The sequence below is a fragment of the Convolutriloba macropyga genome, chromosome 7 (genome assembly GCF_964194025.1).
Source record: "Convolutriloba macropyga chromosome 7, txConMacr16.3, whole genome shotgun sequence".
NCBI lineage: Eukaryota > Metazoa > Xenacoelomorpha > Acoela > Convolutidae > Convolutriloba > Convolutriloba macropyga.
Window position 1 is genome coordinate 36,278,052 of NC_134474.1, and position 25,645 is coordinate 36,303,696.

The window sequence follows — 25,645 nt, forward strand, 5'->3', positions numbered from 1 at the left end:
AACTGAAAAAAATTGCAAAAAACTACGAAAATCGAATTAGCAAATGTACAATTTTATGAAACAAAATTACATCGAGGTAGAAAGAGGCATTGAGTATATGAATTATCAAAGGGAAGTTGCCATATTAACTGATTTTTGACAAAAAACAGCTAAAAGATCCAAAAATGAAGAAATTAATAGGAAAAAAAAGCCAAAAATTAACTAAAAAATCAAGAAATATGTGCCAATTTCGCATTTGAAACGCAATTTCAGGCTATGCAAAATACTGTGCTAACAATTTCCAGGGTTTACATTTCAACATAGCATCGATTAAAAATTATTTCTACAAAAAACCAAATTACAAGCAAAAAAACTAGGCCACTTAGACGAAAAAACGGCTAAAAACGGTTATCTATATGTGCCATTCAGTCAAAAACTACTTTTCAATGTCAAGTCATTCACTAAACGCAGCGCATGATCAAAAAACTTCTCTCGCTCAGAAAAAATTAGTTCACACTGCAACTTTACTCACTTTCGCTTTTAGGTCAAAACATCGTCTGAACGAATAGTACTTCCGGTAAAAAAAAAAAACCTTAAGAAAACCAATACTCCTCTTCGAGTCGTTAAAAAACCAAGAGCACCGCAATATAGCTACGCTCAGCTTACAGCTTCGCAGCTATAAAAATATATCACAATTTGAGAGAGGTTGACCTGTGCGTTCTTTCATCCTTTGAAAAGTACGTCCGGCTGGAAATTGAGAAGTTTTCTTTGCATTTCGATATCTTAACTTGAAATTTTTTGAGACAATTCGGAGTAACTAATCAATGCTTTTGCATGATGTTGTTTTTTTCCAAGGAAGTTAAGCAAAGCATTTTCTTTCAATTTTTAATAGCACTTGAGAACAGAGATAATTAAATTAATGTTCCACAATTGGACTTCAAATAGTTACTCTTTGTAGGTCTACTGTTCCCTCTTTCTATATCTCCTGCTCCTATACTCTTGAAGAAATGCCTATTTAATAGGTTGGGAAACTTCTTGTGCAAGGCACAGCTGGTTCCAATCCCCCCTATTATGACGCCAACGCTATTATTATCAGTTTGAAGTGGGACCACCCACTGCTATCACATCACTCACCTTGAAAACCAATTCTAATGTGCTTTACAGATCCATCGGAGCTGCAGCACACTGAACTAATGTAATAGCAGCCTTCCATTTGAAATTACTAACATTATCTTTCCACCAATTAACAACTATTGCTTTTTCGGAAAGAAAAGATGTTCTATTATTACCAGAGGATTTTTATTTCGGCGGCAAAAAAATTTCGACAAACAGCATTCCGGTGAAGCTTGTTTATTTTCGAGTGAATTTTGGTAGATCCATATACTTCCAGTGGAAAGCTATATACGACTCACATGCTCCTAAAACAATCACGTAATTTGAGAATTACGTATTGCACATTGATTTGCCTAATTTCCGTGAAGTTATCGAGATTTGAAGTTCCCATCTAACTTGCATCAATTTCTGGCCGTTTTCCATTTTTTAAAAATTTTCGACCAAATTCCGTTGTTTTAAATTGCATATACAAGCCCAAGCGAGTATAATAAAGTGTGCATGTGCACGCTGATGTGAATAAAATGCGACAAAGCATTGAGCTCCAATTTTTGAAGATATTTTATGTTACAGAGGAACGTCACATCAGACCGATACAAACCGGTGAGATCCAAACCCCCGACCGCCCAACACATTTTCTGTGTGTTTCAAGTAGGCCCGCAAAACCATAACCAGAAAATCATTTACACGAATAGAAGGTTTGATGGAAGTAAAGGTTTCTGTTTCGCAACAACTCGGGCTCGAACCAAGCGTTTCTCACAATCGCTTTTATTTTACCAAAACATAATTCAGAATGAGATCATCTGAAATTAAGCAAACATCAAAAAGTAAAGTGTGCAAAACTTAGTTGAAAGCTAAGAGTGTTCTAGGACAGCGCAGAATCTTTACGGTTAAAACTTTGCAGAAAAACATGTTTAGAATAAGAACTCCAAACTTAGTTCGGAGCAATTCAAAAAACACGCAGTACCCAGGACAGTAAATCCTCCCTCTTGTCGAGCAAACTTTCAAGCCCTCTTAGCCTCGTGGTAACTGCGTCTGAATAACAGTGTTTTGTCCCAGGTTCGTATCTCACCCATCTACTTGAGTATTTTAGGTCATTGAACTCTCTCTCCATATGTTCGCTTAACCATGATGCTCAATGCGTCTCCTAAACATGCGCTTCGATAGGCCCTTTCAACATGCAAACAAGCATTTTTCTTTTAACAAACACAGGAACATAAAACGACATAGCGTCACAAGAAATGGTCTCGAACAACAGGCGGAATGATGTCGATGAAATTTTCATGTCCACAAAAAAGAAGGACAACCGACACGGGACCCTCGAATCTCAGATTAGCAGTCATTCATCTTACCAACTTCGCTATAACGACTACAAACCACCGTTTCTCACAATCGCTTTTACCGTATCAAAAAACATATTTCAGATCAAGAGCATGAGATCACGCAAAAATCAAAAAGAAATGCGTGAAAAACTTAGTTGAAAGCTGATAGTGTTCTAGAGTAATGCTGAATCTTAACGGCTAAAACTTTGCGGAAAAACACACGTTTACAATAAGAACTTCAAACTCAGTTCGGAGCAATTAAAAAACAGGTAGTACCCAAGACAATAAATCCTCCCTCTTGGTGAGCATACTTTCCAGCCCTCTTAGCCTCGTGGCAAATGCACCTGACTAACAGTCTTTTATCCCCGGTTCGGTTCTCAACCCTCTACTTTGAGCATTTTTAGGTCATTGAACTCTCTCTATATGTTCACTTAAGCATGCAGCTCAACGCGGCTCTTAAACATGCGCTTCGAGATGCCCCTTAAACATGCAAAAAAACTCCAAATTTAGAGCTCACGCGTTTAATATATAGGATTAGCATTTTTCTTTTAACGAACACAGGAACATGAAACGACATAGCGTCACAAGAAATGATCTCGAACAACAGGCGGAATGATGTTGATGAAATTTTCATGTCTACAAAAAAGAAGGACAACCGACACGGGACCCTCGACTCTCAGATTAGCAGTCATTCATCTTACCAACTTCGCTATAACGACTACAAACCACCGTTTCTCCCAATCGCTTTTACCGTATCAAAAAACATATTTCAGATCAAGAGCATGAGATCACGAAAAAATCAAAAAGAATTGCGCGGAAAACTTAGTTGAAAGCTGATAGTGTTCTAGAGTAGCGCAGAATCTTAACGGCTAAAACTTTGCGGAAAAACACACGTTTACAATAAGAACTTCAAACTCAGTTCGGAGCAATTAAAAAACAGGTAGTACCCAAGACAATAAATCCTCCCTCTTGGTGAGCATACTTTCCAGCCCTCTTAGCCTCGTGGTAAATGCACCTGACTAACAGTCTTTTATCCCCTGTTCCGTTCTCAACCCTCTACTTTCAGCATTTTTAGGTCACTGAACTCTCTCTATATGTTCACTTAAGCATGCAGCTCAACGCGGCTCTTAAACATGCGCTTCGAGACGCCCCTTAAACATGCAAAAAAACTCCAAAGTTTGAGCTCAAGCGTTTAATATATAGGATTAGCATTTTTGTTTTAACAAACACAGGAACATAAAACGACACAGCGTCACAAGAAATGATCTCGAACAACAGGCGAAATGATGTTGATTAGATATTTTCATGTCCACAAAAAGTAGGACAACCGACACGGGTCTGAACCCTCGACCCTCAGATTAGCAGTCATCCATCTTACCAACTGCGCTATAACGACTACATACCACCGTTTCTCCCAATCGCTTTTACCGTATCAAAAAACATATTTCAGATCAAGAGCATTTGAGATCACGCAAAAATCAGAAAGAAATGCGTGAAACTTAGATGAAAGCGAATAGAGTTCTAGAATAGCGCAGAATCTTAACGGCTAAAACTTTGCGGAAAAACCACATGTTTAGTTTACAATAGGGACTTCAGACTTAGTTCGGAGCAATAAAAAACACGTAGTACCCAGGACAGTTAATCCTCCCTCTTGGCGAGTATACTTTCAAGCAGTCTTAGCCTCGTGGTAACTGGACCTCACCAAAGGTCTTTTGTCCAAGGTTCGGTTCCCACCCATCTACTTTGAGCATTTTAGGTCACCGAACTCTCTCTATTTGTTCACTTAAGCATGCAGCTCAACGCGGCTCTTAAACATGCGCTTCGAGATGCCCCTTAAACATGCGAAAAAACTCCAAAGTTAGAGCTCACGCGTTTAATATATAGGATTAGCATTTTTCTTTTAACAAACACAGGAACATAAAACGACATAGCGTCACAAGAAATGATCTCGAACAACAGGCGGAATGATGTCGATGAAATTTTCATGTCCACAAAAAAGAAAGACAACCGACACGGGACCCTCGAATCTTAGATTAGCAGTCATTCATCTTACCAACTTCGCTATAACGACTACAAACCACCGTTTCTCCCAATCGCTTTTACCGTATCAAAAAACATATTTCAGATCAAGAGTATGAGATCAGGCAAAAATCAAAAAGAATTGCGTGATAAACTTAGTTGAAAGCCGATAGTGTTCTAGAGTAGCGCAGAATCTTAACGGCTAAAACTTGCAGAAAAACACACGTTTACAATAAGAACTTCAAACTCAGTTCAGAGCAATTAAAAAACAGGTAGTAACCAAGACAATAAATCCTCCCTCTTGGCGAGCATACTTTCCAGCCCTCTTAGCCTCGTGGTAAATGCACCTGACTAACAGTCTTTTATCCCCGGTTCGGTTCTCAACCCTCTTTGAGCATTTTTAGGTCATTGAACTCTCTCGATATGTTTGCTTAAGCATGCTGCCCAATGCGGCTCTTAAACATGCGCTTCAAGATGCCTCTTAAACATGCAGCAAAAAATTTGTCCAAAACTAGAGCTCAAGCGTTTAATATATAGAATATTAAATTAAACGATATCAGAAACTTTTATTTCGCTATGAAAAGGACCAGATACTATAAAAAGAAAAATCCAATTCCGATTTGAGCCAAGAAACAACAGCACATTTTTACTGGGCGATATCATCAATTTCAGAATAAATAGAGCACATTCCTCGGCACAAGAACTACCGCACTCACACAGCAGTTGACACCCTTTAATACGGAAATCAACTTTAATATTTCACCAGGGTCATTCTTGTTTTTACCGAATGCTGCTGATAAACTCTAAATCCAATAATTTCATCCAAAGTCAGTTGTTTTAAATTCCACATACAAGCCAAAAAAGTGAAAAATGAATTGTGCACGTGCGCGCCGATGAGAATAAATTGCAACAAAGCATTGAGCTCCAGATTTTTTTGAACATTCATGTTACTTTAATGGGTTGGACCTGGAATTAGCGCTGAGCACCAAGTAACCCCAAATCAGACCGCTACAAACCAGTAACATCCAGTCCCTCCCACATCAACACCTTTTCTGAGTGTGTCAATTAGAATCTAGTTTAAAGGATATCAGTTTTTTTAAGAAAAATTGAAGATTTCATCAGGGTGTTGCTTGTTTTTACCCAATACTGCCAATTAACAACAACAAAATCCAACTGCTAGGAAACAGTTAGGCAATGCTAAGTCCCCGTGGGCTTTCTGGCGCATCCGTAATTCCTAGAGAAAACAAAATATTCATTAGATCTGAAAAGAAGCGCTTACTTTGATGGGCAACTAACAGCTTTAAAAACAATATTGGTCGCAAGAGCTCCCACTGTTCGCGACCATCCCGTTAAAGTTCGACATGTATGTTCTTAGGTACTCAATGACGGAATCATTGATTGCCTCGATGATCCTGATTTGGAAAAGAGCTGGAGAAAACTTTACCATTTCAAATTCTAATAAACCAAAACAGAGGGGGAACAGGCTAAAAATGACTCACAAAATGTTGATATAATAAAGCGTTGAACGAACGGAGATATGTGGACTGTGTAAGGATGCTGCGTCACTGAAGACAAAAAGAACAGTTAAAAACGATATTAAAACTATTGTGCAGCCGGTCAAAGCTTCATGTTTCCAGAAAAAATTTTATGTGAGGTACTAGCACCAGTTTTCAAAGCAAATTTCGAAGCTGGGAACAAGTTACAGAAAGTCTTTCCTCAAGTATACACCAGCAGGCTCATGAAAAATGTTCCCCGAGCATTTGCTAAAAGCAGTGCATTCCACTGCAAGCGGTCAGCCCGATCCTGCGATAAAAGGAAATACTTAGTTTGTGAACACAATCTGCAGAGGAGGTTTCCCTGATTTTATTTCTCAAGCACTTGGCTGTGCTTCATAAAAATCGTCGTAGAAGAAAAAGAATACCAGTTTCTGCTACTCACATCGCAAACTGTTGTTCTATGACAAACATATTGTGTCTATTGAGTCAGGTGTTTAGCAAGGTGACTCAATAGTTACTTTGCTGTTCTCGCTTACGCTATGGCCAGAAGAAAAATAATACAAATACAAACAAGATGAATCAGTCGGTGCCGAATCTGCATCAGCATACCTGGAATCTTGATGATGGGCTCATCGCAAATTCTAAGAACAACTTGTTGAAACTTGAAAAAAAATTATGCCACTACGCACCAGAATGTGGACTTTTTCTCCGATCCCACTAGTGCAAACTCTAGTCACCAAGGTTAACTCAGGGTTAACAAAATTGGTGTATTAGCTTCCTCGTACAATTGCGACAAAAATTATGTAAAAAACCCAAAAAATTTGATAAGCAACGGAGGTTCTTGAAATATCCTGGTACCTTTATTAGTGACGAATCGTGGCTCCAGGCTACCTTTTCTATAAGTTTATCAGGTTCAGATGTTGGTCAGAGTGTGGATCAGTTCGAAACTGCTTTTGTTAGCTCCGTAATGTCGCTTGACGAGTTCGTGTCATGTACCACTCGTCAATGTCCAAAATATGACATTTTCAAGGAGAACCATAATACCTTCAATTTGTTGCTCGCCTTCTATCAGAATAAAATTCAAAGAGATCTAGACAATAAAGTATGAAGTACTAAATGGGAAACGGACACCTACGAGAAAAAAAGCGGAGCTTCAATTATTCTATATCGGGAGCGTGGCTATCAGCAGCACCAATACACGCTGCAGATGAATTTCGAGTAAGCGCAAAGTACAGATTAAGTGTAAATGTCTAATGCAGAAATGTCTGTACTGCAAAACTGGGATACTGGACGTGACCAGGTTGGACTTGACCACTAAACGTGGAAGTGACCACGCTGCTTCATGTTAAGGGCGTGGCGATGAAAAAGCTAGGCATGATAGAAATCACGATAAACTTGTATCAGCTTGCTCCGTGGCAGATTTGGCCCCAGTATTTTGAAAACAGAAACTCAAACCAGACAGCGACTCACAGCCAGACAACATCTATATTCCATCTTGGCAAGCAAGTAGGCCAGCTGCCTTTGATGTGAGTATGACGTCATCGTTGCAACCCAACTCAATTACTAAAGAGGCATTGAAGGCTGCTAAAGCTCCAGAAGCAGAAGAGGAAGTATGGCATATATGAAAGCAATTATTCAGTTGAGGCATTCTATCTGTTCCACTTGGCATTGGATTTCTCGGGGGTTTCTGACAGACATTCAGGAAGACCCTGAAAAAATGATGTTATTACTGACAATAGATGCTTTCTTTCTGAAGGTCTGCCAGTTGCCCTTATTAAATAAACAAACTCAATTTCCGTAGTCCATATCCGAGGAAATGCATTCATGATACTTTCTGGAGCCCAATGAGATCCCTGATCGCGTTGATAGTAACTCGCCCAAGGAGAGGGGAGTTTCGGGTCTAAATCAGGTCAACAATGAATTGAAAAAGCTGAGTGAGTTCATTGCCTTGTCTCATAAGTTGAAAAAATTATTGTTTACAATGAATGCTGACCTAATAGATGTTTCTGCATCCAAAATTACCAATAAAAGATTCTTTTTTGTATAAAAATCCATTTTTGTTTCCAAGGCATAAAACTAATTCTGGTAGATTTTCATTTATTACATACAACCTGTTGTGTTGAAGGCAGTAGTAAGTTCTCCGCATCGTAAGTTCTCATTGAGCCTATACAAAAGAGTTCGGGGGGATGTGGTTAAGTGGGTGGGGAGGGGGGGGGGGGGGTTGACTCGGGTCTCCGAAACTTGAAGAAAAGCCCTTCATAACATTATACACAGGAATTTAGGTAAAACGCATACTTAGAGGCTAGAACTGCTCCACAACTTAAAGCTCTCTCGGTCATTTCTACTTCATCCCTTTTCCAAGACAATAAGTCATGACACTTCTGTCAGCAAAAATTACGATCAGAGAAAAATCAGTCATTCGAAAAATCACCTAAAAACAGGAAAGATATAATTGCTACAAACTTCGTTTTTAGGCAAAAGAAAACCACATATTAAATGGAATAACCACAGCTGCAAACTTCAGCTCCAGCAAAAATATGGAAACAAAAAATGAACCAATCTCTAAAAAATGATTTGATGACCTCCCAAAAACACATCTCAGTTGACTTCACTTATTCTACTAGGAAAGAACTTGGAAAAGACTAAAAGCAAATTAAAGGAAATACAAAAAAACACAGAAAAAGGAGAACAAATCATATAGCCGAACATCAACAAATAATCATTTATGAAAAACATTGTACGCAACCACCGTTTTTCAGTCTACTTTAAAATTGAAACGGATCAATTAACGCGGCATTACCACTCGTTTTTCGCACCACTCCTATTTGACATCAAAAATTGTCAACACTTGCGAACAAGTAAGACGCTCTCAGCAACAAATGACCTCAGCATTTTAAAAACTACAGCATTAATGTTAGCAGAACACAGAATTCAAAACTAAATTTTTGAAACCAAAAAAAAATCGAAAAAGGAGCTAATACCGGAAAACGAATATAATTTTAAAAAAAAATAAAAATGAATTAGATTTGGGCCCTTAGAGTGTCTTGTAAATCCAAAAAAATATGTCTTTAGTTATAAAATCGAGTTACAAAGTCGAGTTTGAAAACGTTCGAAAAGCTGTCAATTAAATTCCTAAAAAGTTACAGAGAACTAAATTTCAAGCTCGCAAATGTTCAAGAACAACGGTTTGGACATCAGTAACAATCAATAGAAACTTAACAAAACCAACAGTTCCGCAATCTAATCTACATAACAAACAATTTTGCAACAAGAAATCTGTCCTATCTCAAAACTATTCAATGCAATACGTCTGCATATTTCCAGAACGCGATTAATTTCACAAAAAAATCAAAATCAGTAACTAAGCAACTAAACTAGACGAGAATGTCATTGGAGGGCGTGTATTGAATATACAAATGGCATCAAACTATTGGAAAAATAAGGAAAAATACGGAATACACTACGAACAACAGTCAAAATCAGTCAACTATCTCACATTTTAGCTAATTTTGTGATATCAATGCTGTCTAAAACTACACAAAAGTAAATCAAACTGCAGCAAGAACCTTCAGAAAAATATTCTTCGGACAGGAAATAATCAAAAAAGTTAATGATGAGAAACGGTGACAGTTATCAAAATTGATCAAAACGAGACCAACTACCTTAAAAACTAACCATTTCGTACAGAAAATTCTGTGTCGTAAGGAAATACAGGGCCCTAATTCATTTCCAATTCTTTTTAAAATGCTCGAGCTGATACTCAAAACTGACCAAAACTGATTATGAAAAAATTCATAATACAAATTTAGTTTTTGATAAATCTACTCATAAGACATTGTACACCAAATGCAACTATAAAGATATTGATATCTCATCATTCCAACATGAGCAATTTGAAAATTTTGAAACAATTCAAGTTAAATACTCCTGTCATTTGCCTTGCTCATAGTTGATTGCATTTTAGCTTTGTCTATGGCTAGTTTGTCTCTATTCCACATTTTGGCACCTGGAACCATAGAACCTGCTAGTCCGAGAACCATGAAAGTAGTTCCTGCTAGCCCATAGACTGTTAATCGATGTAACTTGTCCAAAAACGTTTTCATATTCAACTGAAACAATTCAGGACTAACAATGGGCTAACTAATGGGCAGGTCTAACATGCTAATAGGCGTTGTGGAAGTACTTTTAAAATCATTTTTGTAAGTGTAATTTTTGCACATTTCGAACTAATTCTGACCCTAATAAGCCATTCCTTCCACTCACCCTAAAAATGACTTAACAAGGACAGGATTTAACTAATAATTATACTAGCATGCGCTAACAATTTGCTCTACATCAATGTAATATGGTGATGAAAACGGCTGAGTGAGGGAATATATGTTGTACAACTATACGGTAAAAAAGCTGTAACTGATTTTTAAATGAATTAACTGATTTTCGCAAATGAAAATGCAAAATATTTCCAGGCCTCCAAGTGGCTTTATAGAAATATCTTTACTCGTAATCCATACGATGATGATCAAAAACATAAACCGGTCACAAAATTTAGAAATACAACTTCTCTGACTGAAGACCACAAAATCAAGTTGACTTTTTTAAAATCAATCTATAATTTTTTAAACAAGTTGTTCAAAAATTTTTTAAAATAACCAACTAACCTCGGAAAAACTGCTCTCTGACGAACACGATGAGCTCTAATCTATTGCAGCCTGCTTCAGTCGGTGGGGGTGGTTAACAAACTTCAAAAAACTTCTAATTGCGTCATTAGAGGTTAATTTTATTCACAACGATTCAAAGCGGAAAAATGACAAATATTGTCGGACTTTTCAATTAACATTTAGAAAGACTTATTATATTAACCAAAATGCAAAAAGTCAAGAGCGTACAAGTCATTTGAAAGTCACCAACTCATTGGAGGCAGGTTGCCATAAATAAAAACCAAAGATCATCCAAAATTTTTTCATTAAGTCAAATCAATCGCAGAGTCACTTAAAACTAAGGCATCATGGAAGTAACTCTAGTTTTCCGCTAATTTAACAAGTGTGACGTTTTGGGGATTGTCGTCATTTTTCTGCAAGGCTGCTATGAATAAACAATAGAAATTTTCATAAAACTTTGGTACATTTGCTTACAAACTTAGGAAATGTGGTCTTGTCGGAACCATAGTAAGAATTCGGTATGCTTGCCTTTAGAATTTGTCGTTCTGTGCTCCTTTACATCCTCATTAATCTTCATTAAATGGCTTAACATCAGTTGTGTTTGGTAATTACAATAAGAAAAGATGCCACTCGACAGTACAAAAAGTATGCTAAAAACATGGGAAATAAGAACTGTGCAATGCCAAAAAAACAAGTTAAAGGGCGAGAGTTCAAACTCTAAGAACGGCCCTTAACATCATGAATTTGTCTTTTAAACAGTTTCGTTGAATCGCTTACTTAGAGGGTAGTGAACCGTAAGACTCTAAGAGCACTTAATGCCCTCTGGGCTTCACCTGATTATCCCATTTTTGAGGATAAAAACTCAAAGCGTCCAACGTAAAACTGGTCCAGCGAAAAATCTCATATGAAGACCACATGGCTAATGTACTTGCTTCGTCTCAGAGCAATTCAACGACAAAGAAATTTTGAGTTGAACCATGCTGAGTCACCAGCTTGTAAAAGAAACAAACCGACTAATGTCGAAAGAATTGCTCTTGAACGACAGAAGGGTGGAAAAACATGACCTCACCGGTATTCGAACCATTGACCTCCCACTTCATAACCATATGCACTGCGACTGTGCTATTTTGCCTTATCTTTTCTATGCTGCAACCAACTTTATATTAGCAACAATCTTTACTTCGGAGTGAGAGCAATAGAGATCACTCAATAATGAAGAACGAAAGCGTGAAAAAGTCACTTGAGAAGTCAAAGAATGTTCTAGAAGAAAAACGCACAATGGTCAAGCGAAAAATTTGCATAAAAAAGACCAACACGTTTACAATAATCGCTATGAATTTCAAGAGCAATTAATTATCTCAAGCAACTCCATAGTGTAAAATACTACATAGTAAATCATAGTGTAAAAAATGGCATATAAGTCTGGGGTGCAAAAAAATACCCACTAAGCTGGGGAGGGGAACCAACGGCACAGATCCAAATCATTCAAGTAGCGAAAGATATCTTTGACTACTTAGAAGGGGAACTTAGATACAAGTGCTTTCTGTCACAGCTTTTCCCAATTTCAAATTGCATATAATTTTATTTGAAATCAGGAAAGCTAAACAAAATTGCTTAAACTATGTTTAGTGCAATAGTAATATTCGAATTCGCGGAGTCCACGAAAAGAAATTAAGAGCTTAGACAACTTCAAAACTTTCCTAAGCATCTTTTTTTAGCCGACGACGGACTCATTTTGATTTCAATGTAGACAACAAAATAAAAACACAAACCACGTTAATACCGCCTAACTTTGGACTAATTGCTCTCGGACAACTGGCGAGGAATGCAATTGAGGAGATGAATATGCTAGAGAAAATGTTATGGTGCAGAAACTGACCCCAGCAAGCGACCACGCAGATGAGAGTCCCGGAGAGTAAACTTTACGCTACATGGTCTTTGCTCACAATCAATTTTAATTTAGCAACCGACTTACTTTTAGAATGCACGCAATTTAACTCATTCAAAAATATTAAAGAGTCACACTTGTAAAAGTAAAAAAAACCGTTATGCAAAAATTTTGCATAAAAAGACATGTTTAACTGGATCCTATTAAGGGGGGGGGGGGTACCTGTTTATTTCGTTTTTGAGGACGAAAAGTCAAATTGGTCAGGAAAAAAATTGGTCTCGCGCAAAATCGCATAAGATCACAAGACTAATATAACTTGTAACTGCTACAAACTTCGTTTGAGAGCAAAAACGTCTGCCTAGAGCAATTACCTTGGCGTAGATATTGCATTTAACATAGATATTTGACAACTGTTAGGTGCATAACTATTTCCTTCTCTTTCTAAATAAATCTATGCTCCCTTCTTTATCACCTAACTCCTTATAAATTATCCCTTGCTTGAAAAAAGTTCCAAATAAAAAATTAATTGTGATTTACAATTTAAACCTCTAATGGAAGAATTAAATTATACATCTTGTAATTACCTTGAATGCAGTCAAGGTTAAAACACCCAACGCCACAAGCGGCCATCCTAGCAACTCAAAAATTTGAAAGGAAATTGAAAGACGTAATCTTCAAACAAGCTGAAAAGGCAGAAATTTATCACAAAAATATTATTTCTGGCAGCACTGCGTGACCTTGAATAGGTGAAGAACTTCTTAGTAATATGTTTGTTCAATCATTTCTTTATTAGTATTACTAATCGTTTAAAGTCGACGAATACTCGAATCTTTATTATAAGTTTAGCTATCTAAGAGCGTTGTACTCAAGAGAATACGTCAAAGAATGGAGAACTTTGCAGTGAAGTGATTATTAAATAGCGAATTTCGAATAGCTGTAATGTTGAAGTTTCTTTAATGTAAACTCAAAAACAATATTTTAGTCCAAACGGTAGAGTTTACGAACTTTCGCTTATTACCAGCGGGAGTAAATAAATTTTCAAGAGTGATTACGTCAGAGGCGCAAAATTCATCAATACCCGTCAACCCATTTATTATTGGCTATAAAATCCTCAACTACTTCCTTCATTGAGAGATTAGGGATCAATTTGTCCTGGGTCAGGGCTACCCGGGTCACTGGGTCAAAATGGCCCACTCTTTGCAAATGTTCTTCAAGTTCTTTTCTGTTATAGGTGATACCACTAGGCGTTACAACTGGGTCTTCGAGTAGCTCAAAACTTATTTTGCAACATAGAAAGTCTGGAACCTCTCGCTTCTGACGTCTATCGTCAATTTCCCGGAACAGATTTAAAACTTCGTTCACGCGTTCTTCTTTCGCTTTCTTCAGATTTTCTGGGGTCAGTTCTTTGTGATCAGGGGATATCGTGTCAGCAGCATCTTGAGAACTTAAATTTGACTTCTCTGCAAAATCTTTTTCGACCAGTTTGACTAAGTATTTCTCTAACTCAATTTCTTGTTTCATTCTCTTCTCTTCCAATTTGAGCCATCGTTTCTTTTTAACTTGCCTGAGCGTGTTGGCTAATTCATCGCCCACATTCATTTCCAGCTCCTTTGTGAGTTGATACGCTTTCTGAAGGCATGAGCAAGACTCGTCCAAAGAATCTAGTTCGGATAGAGCCTGACCAAGGAAGAAGTAGGCTTTGACTGATTTGAGATCCATTTCCAAAGCACAGCGACAGTCCGACACAGCCTTTTCCCATTTCTGTAGTTTCAAATAGCACAGGGCTCTGAAAAGATAATGTACATCAACCTCATTGAACAAACTATGCCGACTAACTGTGGGTATTAAATTAGTTTAACCACCGTATAATAACAGCAATTGTTTGTTATAAATTGAAAACATTACAAGGGTTCAAATGACACGCGTCAGCAGCTGAAAATTTAATAAAAATCTAAATTTCCCCTGCAACCGTCAATCCACAAGTCCGTGAGCGCTATCTGTGTCAACACAACTTCAATTGAATTAAAATTGAACCAAATCTGTGAAAGAATATATCTTGTCAGATATGCCCCCCTAGGTCCTCTCTTGATCAATGAAATTCGAAGCTTGCGATGAATTAAGAGTATGAGCAGAAAGTATTACTCACTTCCAAAAAACTTCACGTGAACAACTTTCACTTTTAGGTCACATGCGTCGACGAAGTCTATAAAAATAACAACAAGGCTCGGTAATACGCGTACGCACATAATGTTCCGACTCCGCTCATCCACATTCTTTACTTAATTGGCTACCAAATGCTACTAAACTTAAAGACAAAGTCAAAATAGTATCAGATAAAAACTAAACAAAACAATTCGCTTTAATGACAATAATCAAAAGGTAGAAAAATAGAAAGTAGACTAGTAGAAAAGACAATAATAAAAATTAAAAAACAGACATAAATTAAGATCAAAACTCGATGTCTATATTAAAAAAAAACAAAATCAAACACGCATCAGATAAGACCTAATAGAACGAATTAACCTATACTTCATTAGCAAATATATGGGACATAAACCTCAACGCGACTGGGCAACACGTCGACAAAAAGAGCAAAAACGTTCGAAGTTCAAAAATACGTTTCACCTTTCAAGAACAATTAATTTCAAAGTAATTATTATCATTAGATATTAACTGAAATCACTGAAGTTTCACTTAAATCAAAATAGGAAGCAAACAAGACCTGTCATTATCCAGTGTACGTCATACGACTACAAGAAGGACAAATATCGGCAAAAAATCAATTAATTTTGCGCGAAAATGGCGGTGAAGCCGATAAAAACATAAAAGAGCATTAAAAATGTTCAACTGTGCAATATTTCAAAGCCAATAGGACATACCATTAAGGTTAAAGTTAAAAAAGAAAAAACCTTTAAAATGTACGATTATATAAAATTCACAAACATTTTATGAAATCTAGTAGTAACAAAGCCACGAAAAAAGGGTTGAAACTAAAACCGGTATGAAGATTAAATTATAGCTCACTGGAAACAGACATGAGATTTCCACACCGAAAGTTAGTTTCAACACCACTGGAAGACAATTAGGCCTGTTATTATTGAGACTAAGTCAGGAGACTCCTAAATAACAACAAACACAGCTAGAAGCCAAAACTTCACAAACAACTTTACGAAACCACAGTGTTCAAGGAACTGTAATTAACAGATGTTATCTACAAGAAATGCAAATCGTTGCTTGCTTGTCTACCTTAAAGGGTCTCCCTTATAGAAAGGACAACGTAGAAATGACAACAAAAAGGAATCCAAAAACTGAACAGTATAGAAAGATGGAAAATTTTTTAGGAAAAAACAATGGCCATCAGCGAAACAAATAAACAACAGAAAAAATAATGATTGAATCAGCAAAAGCAGTTAAGATTTCTTATTAGTGAGATTGAATTACATGGTAACAAAAATGAGAGCAGAAAGAAGACAGTTGAAAAAAAAATTCAAAAAAAAGTTAATTAGAAAGTCATTAAAACAAATAGCTATAAACTGAAATCTTTAAATAAATTCAGTTATACGTCCTGCTGAAGCAATTGAGACCTATCATCATCAGGTATATGTCGTACAACAACAAAAAGAGAAACATAGTTAAAAATGTGGAAAATCCATTAAATTTTGCGTCAGCCCAAAAGCATAAAATACAAAACAAAACAATTCACATATTCAGATACGCCTATTTTCAACGCTTTTTATTTTCCTAACTATAATTTCGTTCAATTGGAACTGTTAATAATGCGGTAATTCAACAAGGAAATGAAATGAACTTATAAAATAAGGAATTACGCTAAAAAAAGAAAACTCGTAGCATTAAAACCAAGAAACCATCAGTTAAATACAATACCGTAACAGATATTAACTGATAAATCACAGGAAAAACATTTCCACCTTTTTTACTCATACTACGCCAGAAGCGGAGCGAAAGAAGATAAAAAAGTGGCAAAGTTAAAAAAATTCACCAACATTTCGTTAAAACAAATATATTCAGTCATGAGACATAAGATAACAACTGAAAGCAATGTGGGGAAAAAATCATTGGGTTACAACAAAATAACAAACAAAGGCTAAGCATAACAAATTCAAAAAATTTTGTGAAAACAATTGGTCAGAGCCATAAAAACCATGAGCTTAACACTGAAACCATATATATTCGCAAAATTTTTTTAAAAAAGTATGTGCCAACAATTGAGCCCTTATATGAATTTCTTGTTAGTAATTTACATCAAATCGACAAATGCGGAAAATTTTGAAAAAGCCAAGCCCATTAAAATCTAATTTCTTACCGTAAGGATCTATGGTGACATAAAGACCAACCCTGATACTGCTGTGCAATTGCTAAAGAAACTCAATTGTTCAAACGGTTGCAAACTAGATCAATTGTTAAACAAAATGTTCCAGTATATCAAAAATAAATTATGCCTTTTGTATAATTCCGGAGGACTCTTAAGTCTGCGGGAGTACAACTAGCTCTCTTCTTGAGCTTACGAAGAATATCACCGCAGTTTTAAAATATCTTTTACCAGGCAAACTTAAAGAAAGTGGGCTTAAAATACATTAAAAAATTTTAATTCCACGATGATTATATCGATCGGCCAAAATTGACTGAACAAACAAAACCACATTTGAGTAAACATCCTCTCCTCAATAAGTGGGTCGGAACAAAAACATTTCTGGAAACGAATCCAGCTCGTACAACTAGGAACAAAAATTGCCAACTGATATCCATTAAATAAAATTTCAATAAAAAGTCCACGGCTTACAAAAAATAACAAACGTTCACGAAAAAAATGGAGCAAAAACTCAAGTCACGTTAATATCGAGCACGCAAAAATTGAAAACAGCATTGCTCAAATAACGTTTTCTTTTTCGAACCCCTGAAGATTAGAACAAAGTTTAAATTTAAAATAATTCTACTTTCGAATGCAAAACATTCTCTTCGCAATAATCAAGCTCGTGAGAACACTTTAGTTTAAAAAATCAACGCACAAAAAAAGGTTTCAGCAAAATGCAAAAATTCAACAAATGCTAAGATGGCGACCAAATTTTTTGCATCGAACGCATGAAGTTCCAGTTAAATCGAGGAAGATCAAAATCCTGATTACCACATCATTGGCCTGATAACTTACACCTGGTAGCGTAATAAAATAACGCCAAGCACAAACTTATTTGTTGCTGAATAACAGTCACTGACGATAATATATTTTTTAAGCGTGATATGAAGCCAACTTGCTTTTAAACCGTACTTTTTTAATGAAAATGAGCACAAAATTTGTATCTTAGTATTTAAGTTAAGCTTCAATTATTTCATTACTTTGATCAACAATTATTATGTTTCTCCAGAAATTTGCAGGCGGTTATCAAAATTCGTCACAAAAAGAGTTGTAAATAACCTGTTTGTGTAGAATTGTGGCACTTTGGGGTCTAGTTTGATGGCCTTTGAGTAGCATTCCACGGCAGAGTCGTATTTCTTTTTCCCAAATAATTTGTTGCCCTCTTGTTTGAACTGAAGGGCCTGGTGCGCATGGGCCATGTTCATCCTGCTTCCCCCTTCTCCTCTCCCTCTTCTACCACTTCCCAATCTGGGAAAACAAGGCCCCAATTTTCCCAAATGACCCATCAAAGCAAGTAACACTGGTTGAAATCTTTTTACTGTTTTTTTTAGATAAAAGAAAGACTAAAAATTCAACAGTGCTATTTCTTACTGATTTTGGAAGTCATTTAAAAACTGCTAATCTAGTTATCAAATACAATTATTTCGTTTTCGAGGTTTTTGTAGTTTATGCGGTGTTTTGGAGCACTTTCATGAAGCACTAAGGTAAATACAATAATAAAGTATCCAAGATCTTATGAACTGGAAAAAAAACATTTAAGTGGAAATATTGAGAATCGAAGAAGTAAATTCAATCCAGCGCAAATTTCGCCCAATATTTTTAAAACTGGCTTTTAAACTAAAACTATTCTGATAACAAAATATTAACGCCAACCACGTCTATATATTCTAGGGAGAGCAACAATAGACATCGCTGCTTTGTCTGCAAGAGCCTAATCACATTCAAACTTGCCTATCAGTAAAATACAACGCATCTGGAGAGAGCAACTAAAGCTGTATTATCATTGACATTTGAATAGATGACATGACAAACTTTGACATAAGGATTATAGCTCAATTTTATATTTATGGATACCCTAAAATGTTTTAATCACGTTCAAAGACAAGGTTGAAGAAGAATATTGACTTTAGGTTCAAAAATAAACAATGGCTAGTCTTTTATCAATATAAAGATTCCCGTCATCTATTGCCGGGATGCTTTAAGAAAATATTTTAGTAAGGTATCACAATCAATTACAACTAGAAAAATCTTTAAAAAGTATGTTAAATAGAATACAGAATAAAGCATTTTATTGTTAACTAAGTCTTGCGAGTTAAGATGAAAACAAAAAATTCAGTTTTTTATTTTATTGCAGAAAAGGCCAATTTTCAATACAACGGGTCCAGATATTGATACGTCTCGTCAAAGAAAACTTTTGATATGTTCAAGTGTCTAGTAACAATCATTCTAACGCTTTAAGACCTCGGGAAGAAAAAGCCAAATTCAGCATATCACGTAAAAACCGGCAGATGGCATCGTAGATGCGATAATTGCAGTGCTCATGATAATGAAGAAAGCGGAGACAACAAAATGTTAAATTGAAAAAAAAAATCATTCTATTGCTCGGAAACAAAAAAATACGAGTTTGAAGCAAAAAAATTGATGATCATCTCTTCAAGTCTTTTCGAGAATGGAGTGACCAAAATCTAACAGGCAACCACCTTTTATAGTGTATACTGACACCAATCGCACGGCAATGCAAATTTACTATGAGCAAAAAGGCTAAACAAAGAGGCTCGGTAATGTGCGTTTGCACATAATGCTCCAAACCACATTTCTCACCAAATTGTCTACCAAACGAGAGAGATAGAATGCATATACTGTTTGAAAATAATTGGTGCATCCATTTACAATATCACTTTAAACTCAAACCACTATACGAGATAATAACTCATTGGTAATTCCATTTGGAAGATAGCTTTAAACTCGAACTTTAAAAAAATGGATAAGATGGATACCTGCCATGGATACTTGTCATTAACGAGACTAAGAGACAAAACAAACCTCGAAATCAAATAAAACAACAAGCTCTAATTACGACCATCTTTTTTCTAAAAAAATAGTTTTTTCAAAATAATTTTCTAAAATAGAGTCAGATAAAAAAACACAGCCAATTAACTTCAACAAAGAATATACGGGACCTGTTGTTGATAATTATTAACCAGTAGAAACAAAAGGCAAAGTTAAATAATACGTTGCAAATATTTTGAAAACAATAAATTTCAAAGTTAAGAAAACCATTGAAAATCATCCCAGTCGCCACAATTGATTCAACTCACCAACCTCCAAACCGTCTTTCTCTACTGAACTTTGGAAAACTGCTCTTTTTCGACAAGAAGCAGAAACATTGTTTATTAGCTCGCTCATCAGTAGTGTATTCAAAACCCGTATCACGATACCGACCGATTGCTGGTTAATTAATGTTTTGATTTCTAAATTGAAAACCAATTTCAATCAAAGTTACTTGTCACACCGGTTAGCTAACTGGAAGATTGAAGACTTAAAAGTGGCACACAAATTAATTAAGAGAATTCATAGTGTCAGCATATAAGACGAGCATTAACAGTTTACTGATCCAAACTAAAATCTGTAAAACTCTCTGCAAAGTTTAAAAACTTCAAATTTTTTGAAAACGATTAATTTCAAGTTAAGAAAACCATTAAATATCAACTGAAATCAATGAATCGTTTCTTTTATATAATGACACGAAACAAAAAGGCCTGTCATTATTCCAAATGTCATACGATTACCAAAAGAACAAAAACAGGCAACAATCAAAAAGTTAACTTAATTATGCGAGGAAACGATACCGAAGCCCATAAAATCGTAATCTGTTCACCAAAACTGTTAAAAATAAGCATTTACTCCTCGCGTCAATGCGAAAAATGTGATATTCGACTTTTCATTAATGCGTCATTATTAGTATAACGAGAAAAGACTGCAAAAAAACCTCAAAAGAGAAAAAGTCAAGAACTATGAAAAATTTACGAAAATTCGTAGTATCAAAGCAAGAAGATTATTCAAATGATAAAACAGCAAATATGGCTTAATTTCAACTCACTTAAAAGATATTGCGACCTCTTTCCTTGCTGATACTACGTTAAAAGGTAGCAGAAATAAGATTAAAATAAAAGTGGCAAGTTTCAAAAACAATTAATTTTTTAAAACAGTTCAATTTATCTCAATGAGTCATAACAGCCATAAACTTTCAGCTACAACAATTTTTATACAGGAAAAAGTTGTTGCTAGTTAGGAAGCCAAATGGAAATTTCAATAGAGACCAAGTTCAAAAGACTACAAGTAACAAGGAACACAGGTACAATTCAAAATTCCAAAATTTTACGCAAACGGTTTGACGCCAAAAACTCATGAGCACATCATTGAAAATACTTTGTATGTTTAGTCTACAGAATACAGAAAAAAAGTATACAGAAAAAACTTGTTGCTGCTTAGGAAGCCAATTGGAAATTTCAATAGAGAGACTAAGTTCAAAAGACTACAAACAACAAGGAACACATTTACAATTCATAATTTTAACGCAAACGGTGTTGACGCCAAAAAACCTAAGCATTTCACTGAAAATACTTTGTATGTTCATTGGGCTTCATTCGCAAACATTTGGCCTGTCAAAAATTTCGCTTTGCTTTAAAACCATTATGTTCTGTAATTATTATGAAAAGGCCAAAACATTTTTTAATTTACAGCGCCCAACTACAATCCAAAAAAATTATCTATTGTAAAACACCACAGTTAGACAAAAACTGACCCTGTGATTAAAAAATGTTCAAGAAATAGCTTATTTGACCAAAAAGTCAATACATCAGAAATAAATGATGAATTTCAGAAAATTGACGGGTTATATTAGCGAAAAAACATTATGTATAAACTGAAAGCATTCGATAGCATATTTTGGAGTTCCTTAGATGCCGAATTAGACATGTGATTAATTAGACTCAGTCGTAAGATTATGAAAACATCAAATGATGGCAAAACAACGATTCGCTTAAAATCTATGAATAATGTCGCAGGAATTAATGAAACAATGAGCTTTACTCAGAAAACACAATACTTATTCATCAGGCTTCGTTTTAAAAAAAATCGGACCTCTTATTAATTGAACCTAAAAATGCAAACAGACCTGCCTAAAATTGGGGTTACAGAAAGCAAAAAAATATTCTTAAAAGGACAGAACCAAAATAGAATCCGAACCTTTTTTTCATAGCAAAAGAAAAGACTGCAAGAGAAAAGACTGCAAAAAACCTCAAAAAAAGAGAAAAAGTCAAGAACTATGAAAAATGTACGAAAATTTGTAGTATCAAAGCAAGAAAATTATTCAAATGATAAAACAGCAAAAATGGCTTAATTTCAACTCACTTAAAAGATATTGCGACCTCTTTCCTTGCTGATACTACGTTGAAAGGTAGCAGAAATAAGATTAAAATAAAAGTGGCAAGTTTCAAAAACAATTGATTTTTTAAAACAGTTCAACTTATCTCAATGAGTCATAACAGCCATAAACTTTCAGCTACAACAATTTTTATACAGGAAAAAGTTGTTGCTAGTTAGGAAGCCAAATGGAAATTTCAATAAAGAGACCAAGTTCAAAAGACTACAAGTAACAAGGAACACAGGTACAATTCAAAATTCCAAAATTTTACGCAAACGGTTTGACGCCAAAAACTCATGAGCACATCATTGGAAATACTTTGTATGTTTAGTCTACAGAATACAGAAAAAAAAGTATACAGAAAAAACTTGTTGCTGCTTAGGAAGCCAATTGGAAATTTCAATAGAGAGACTAAGTTCAAAAGACTACAAACAACAAGGAACACATTTACAATTCATAATTTTAACGCAAACGGTGTTGACGCCAAAAAACCTAAGCATTTCACTGAAAATACTTTGTATGTTCATTGGGCTTCATTCGCATACATTTGGCCTGTCAAAAATTGCGCTTTGCTTTAAAACCATTATGTTCTGTAATTATTATGAAAAGGCCAAAACATTTTTTAATTTACAGCGCCCAACTACAATCCAAAAAAATTATCTATTGTAAAACACCACAGTTAGACAAAAACTGACCCTGTGGTTTAAAAATGTTCAAGAAATAGCTTATTTGACCAAAAAGTCAATACATCAGAAATAAATGATGAATTTTAGAAAATTGACGGGTTATATTAGCGAAAAAACATTGTATAAACTGAAAGCATTCAATAGCATATTTCGGAGTTCCTTAGATGCCGAATTAGACATGTGATTAATTAGACTCAGTCGTAAGATTATGAAAACATCAAATGATGGCAAAACAACGATTCGCTTAAAATCTATGAATAATGTCGCAGGAATTAATGAAACAATGAGCTTTACTCAGAAAACACAATACTTATTCATCAGGCTTCGTTTTAAAAAAAATCGGACCTCTTATTAATTGAACCTAAAAATGCAAACAGACCTGCCTAAAATTGGGATTACAGAAAGCAAAAAAATATTCTAAAAAGGACAGAACCAAAATAGAATCCGAACCCTTTTTTTCATAGCAAACAACAACCATGAGACCAAAACTGGCCTTGCTATCGCTGCGTGGCCGATGCAAAACCGGAATGGTTTTGAATACTTGTTATACATTTCTTTTGGCAATCGAAAATCCCAATGGAATGAAAAGAAACGATGCATTTTTAAATAAATATGGATGTAAATGAGCGAAATACCGCTAAAATGTTTCTTCCAGAACATTTTCTTAGACACCCGAGGTCAAAATAGCCCCCATCTGAGTATACAAAGATTTTGCCAGCAGTTTTTATGTCTACACTACTGTCCAAATTGGATAGAGTGGGCCAAATAAGCATATTTGGTGTCATCTTTTATAAAAAAAAAGAAATCCTGAATTTTCAAATAGTCAAAATTTCAGCCAAAACAGCTGTTTAAACCAATTCGGCAACTGTCTTTTATCTTTAAACGTAATACCAATGATAAATTCGTTCGAGGTCAGTTAAAAATGACCCCTCACTAAGAAAACAATAGCAAAATGGATTAAAACTCAAATACAAACATTGAGATAAAAAGGCTGAAATTTAAACCCCGTACTATCATTCAATGACCTGAATTGCTTCAAACTCTGAACCCAATCAACCAACAGATATCAAATTTGCAATTAACCTGCTTCTTACACTGCTAGTTGTGCTTTGCAATCTTTTTGTGGCCGATTCGTAATCTGCGTCGTTGGGATCTTCTGATCCGTTGTAGACACGGTTTTGACAACAGACGGGGTTCAGGCAACAGCAGAACCACCCAGTCGCCACTATTAACTCAACTCACCAACCTCCAAGCCGTTCTCGTCCACTTAATTTTGAATAACGGTGCTCTTCTTCGTCAAGGAGCAGCAAATATTGGTTATTAACCCGCTAACTTTGCAGCAATCTCTCCAACCATCATTTCAACTGAAAAGTCATACGACTGTTTTACTCTAACGTATCTAACGGCCGACTTACATCAACATTTTGGAAAGTTCTGATGTTCATCAGTAGTGTACTTAAACCCGTATCACGATACCGACAGATTGCTGGTTAATTAATGTTTTGATTTCTCAATTTAAAACCAACTTCAATCAAAGTTACTTGTCACACCGGTTAGTTAACTGGAAGAATGTCGACATAGAAGTAGTTCGCAAATTAATTTAGATACAATTCATACTGTCAGCATATGTGACGAGCATTAACAGCATACTGATCCAAACTAAAATGGGTAAAAATTTCAGGTTGTTCTGACCGTTATTCGACGAGTTTCTAGTCCAGAAACAAAGAAACCTTATGGTGAAATATTTAACTCAAACTAGCAGGCCCGCAAAAGCATCGCAAGAAAATCATTTAAAAGAATAGGTTCAAAATTGAGATTTTTTTCGTACCAGCTCGGGCTGTACGCCATGCCTCTCGTTGAACAGCCACAGGTATTACGTTACGTTACCGATGTGTTTGGTTTAGTATATTACCCCAAGTGACACCAATTTTTTGATTAAAGACTTAATTGGCTGAGCTATCATGCATATTTAAGTACCGCTGAAACTTGTACAGATAACGAACTTCTACATGTTGGCAGAGCGCAACTCACAAAAAACATTAAACTACATGTTTAAGGTGCGGTAAAACAGGCGAAGAGCGGATTAGAATAAAATCCTAATTTTTCGAAAAAAATCACATCTTTCGAGATCACATTTTATACTCCCAAATTACCTATAAAATCCAAGTCCAACACCCAAACACGAATGAAAGATTCATCTCCCCCATACTCAATAGAGCTGCGGCACTTACAGCTGAAAGCCCCGAGGGGATTACATGTGCTGCAAGTGCCGACCAACTGGGAGCGCGAAAGCTGGAGATGAAAAGTCCAAACGTGTCCAAGTGAAGGACTTGGCCAATCTATCTCCACCATAATTGGAGGTGAACATTAACAATCTATTACAATAGATGACGTCGTCACATACGACGTAATCTTAAATTCGTGCTTAAAGAAAGTGAGAAAAGAAAGTGAGAAAATAGAGTGAGGAAAGAAAGTGAGAAAAGTGAGGGAAAAAAGTGAGGAAAAACAGTGAGAAAAAAAAGAGAAAAGAAAGTTAGAAAAGAAAGTGAGAAAAGAAAGTGAGAAAAGAAAGTGAGGAAAGAAAGTGAGAAAAGAAAGTGAGAAAAGAAAGTGAGAAAAGAAAGTGAGAAAAGAAAGTGAGAAAAGTGAGGGAAAAAAGTGAGGAAAAACAGTGAGAAAAAAAAGAGAAAAGAAAGTTAGAAAAGAAAGTGAGAAAAGAAAGTGAGGAAAGAAAGTGAGAAAAGAAAGTGAGAAAAGAAAGTGAGAAAAGAAAGTGAGAAAGAAAGCGAGTAAAGAAAGGGAGAAAAGAAAGTGAGAAATGAAAGTGAGAAAAGAAGGTGAGAAAAAAAACGAGAAAAGAAAGTGAAAAGAAGTGAGAAAAGAAAGTGAGAAAAGAAAGTGAGAAAAAA

The 25,645-nt window shown here is 35.6% G+C and overlaps 1 protein-coding gene across 2 annotated transcripts; it reads right to left on the bottom strand.

Annotated features, from left to right (window-relative positions):
- Positions 1 to 12,980: 12,980 nt before the first annotated feature.
- LOC142342238 (E3 ubiquitin-protein ligase CHIP-like) lies at positions 12,981 to 24,137 on the bottom strand. 2 transcript variants are annotated; one of them, XM_075393495.1, is made up of 3 exons: positions 23,831 to 24,137; positions 17,904 to 18,092; positions 12,981 to 14,258 (listed from the first exon to the last, which is right to left on the bottom strand). In XM_075393495.1, exons 2-3 carry the CDS (start codon positions 18,047 to 18,049, stop codon positions 13,544 to 13,546), a joined length of 861 nt encoding a protein of 286 aa, XP_075249610.1. In that variant the 5' UTR covers positions 18,050 to 18,092; positions 23,831 to 24,137; the 3' UTR covers positions 12,981 to 13,543. The 2 variants fall into 2 exon arrangements, with proteins under 2 accessions (XP_075249610.1, XP_075249609.1); XM_075393494.1 differs by having other exon boundaries at positions 23,820 to 24,136.
- Positions 24,138 to 25,645: the final 1,508 nt, after the last annotated feature.

What these genes read in the sequence shown, in the direction of transcription:
- LOC142342238 (XM_075393495.1), bottom strand. Translation starts at nt 18,049, where the DNA reads ATGAACATGGCCCATGCGCACCAGGCCCTTCAGTTCAAACAAGAGGGC. An exon ending in CCACAATTCTACACAAACAG is followed by an intron (nt 14,259 to 17,903) that starts GTTATTTACAAC and finishes TTATCTTTTCAG; the next exon opens with AGCCCTGTGCTATTTGAAAC.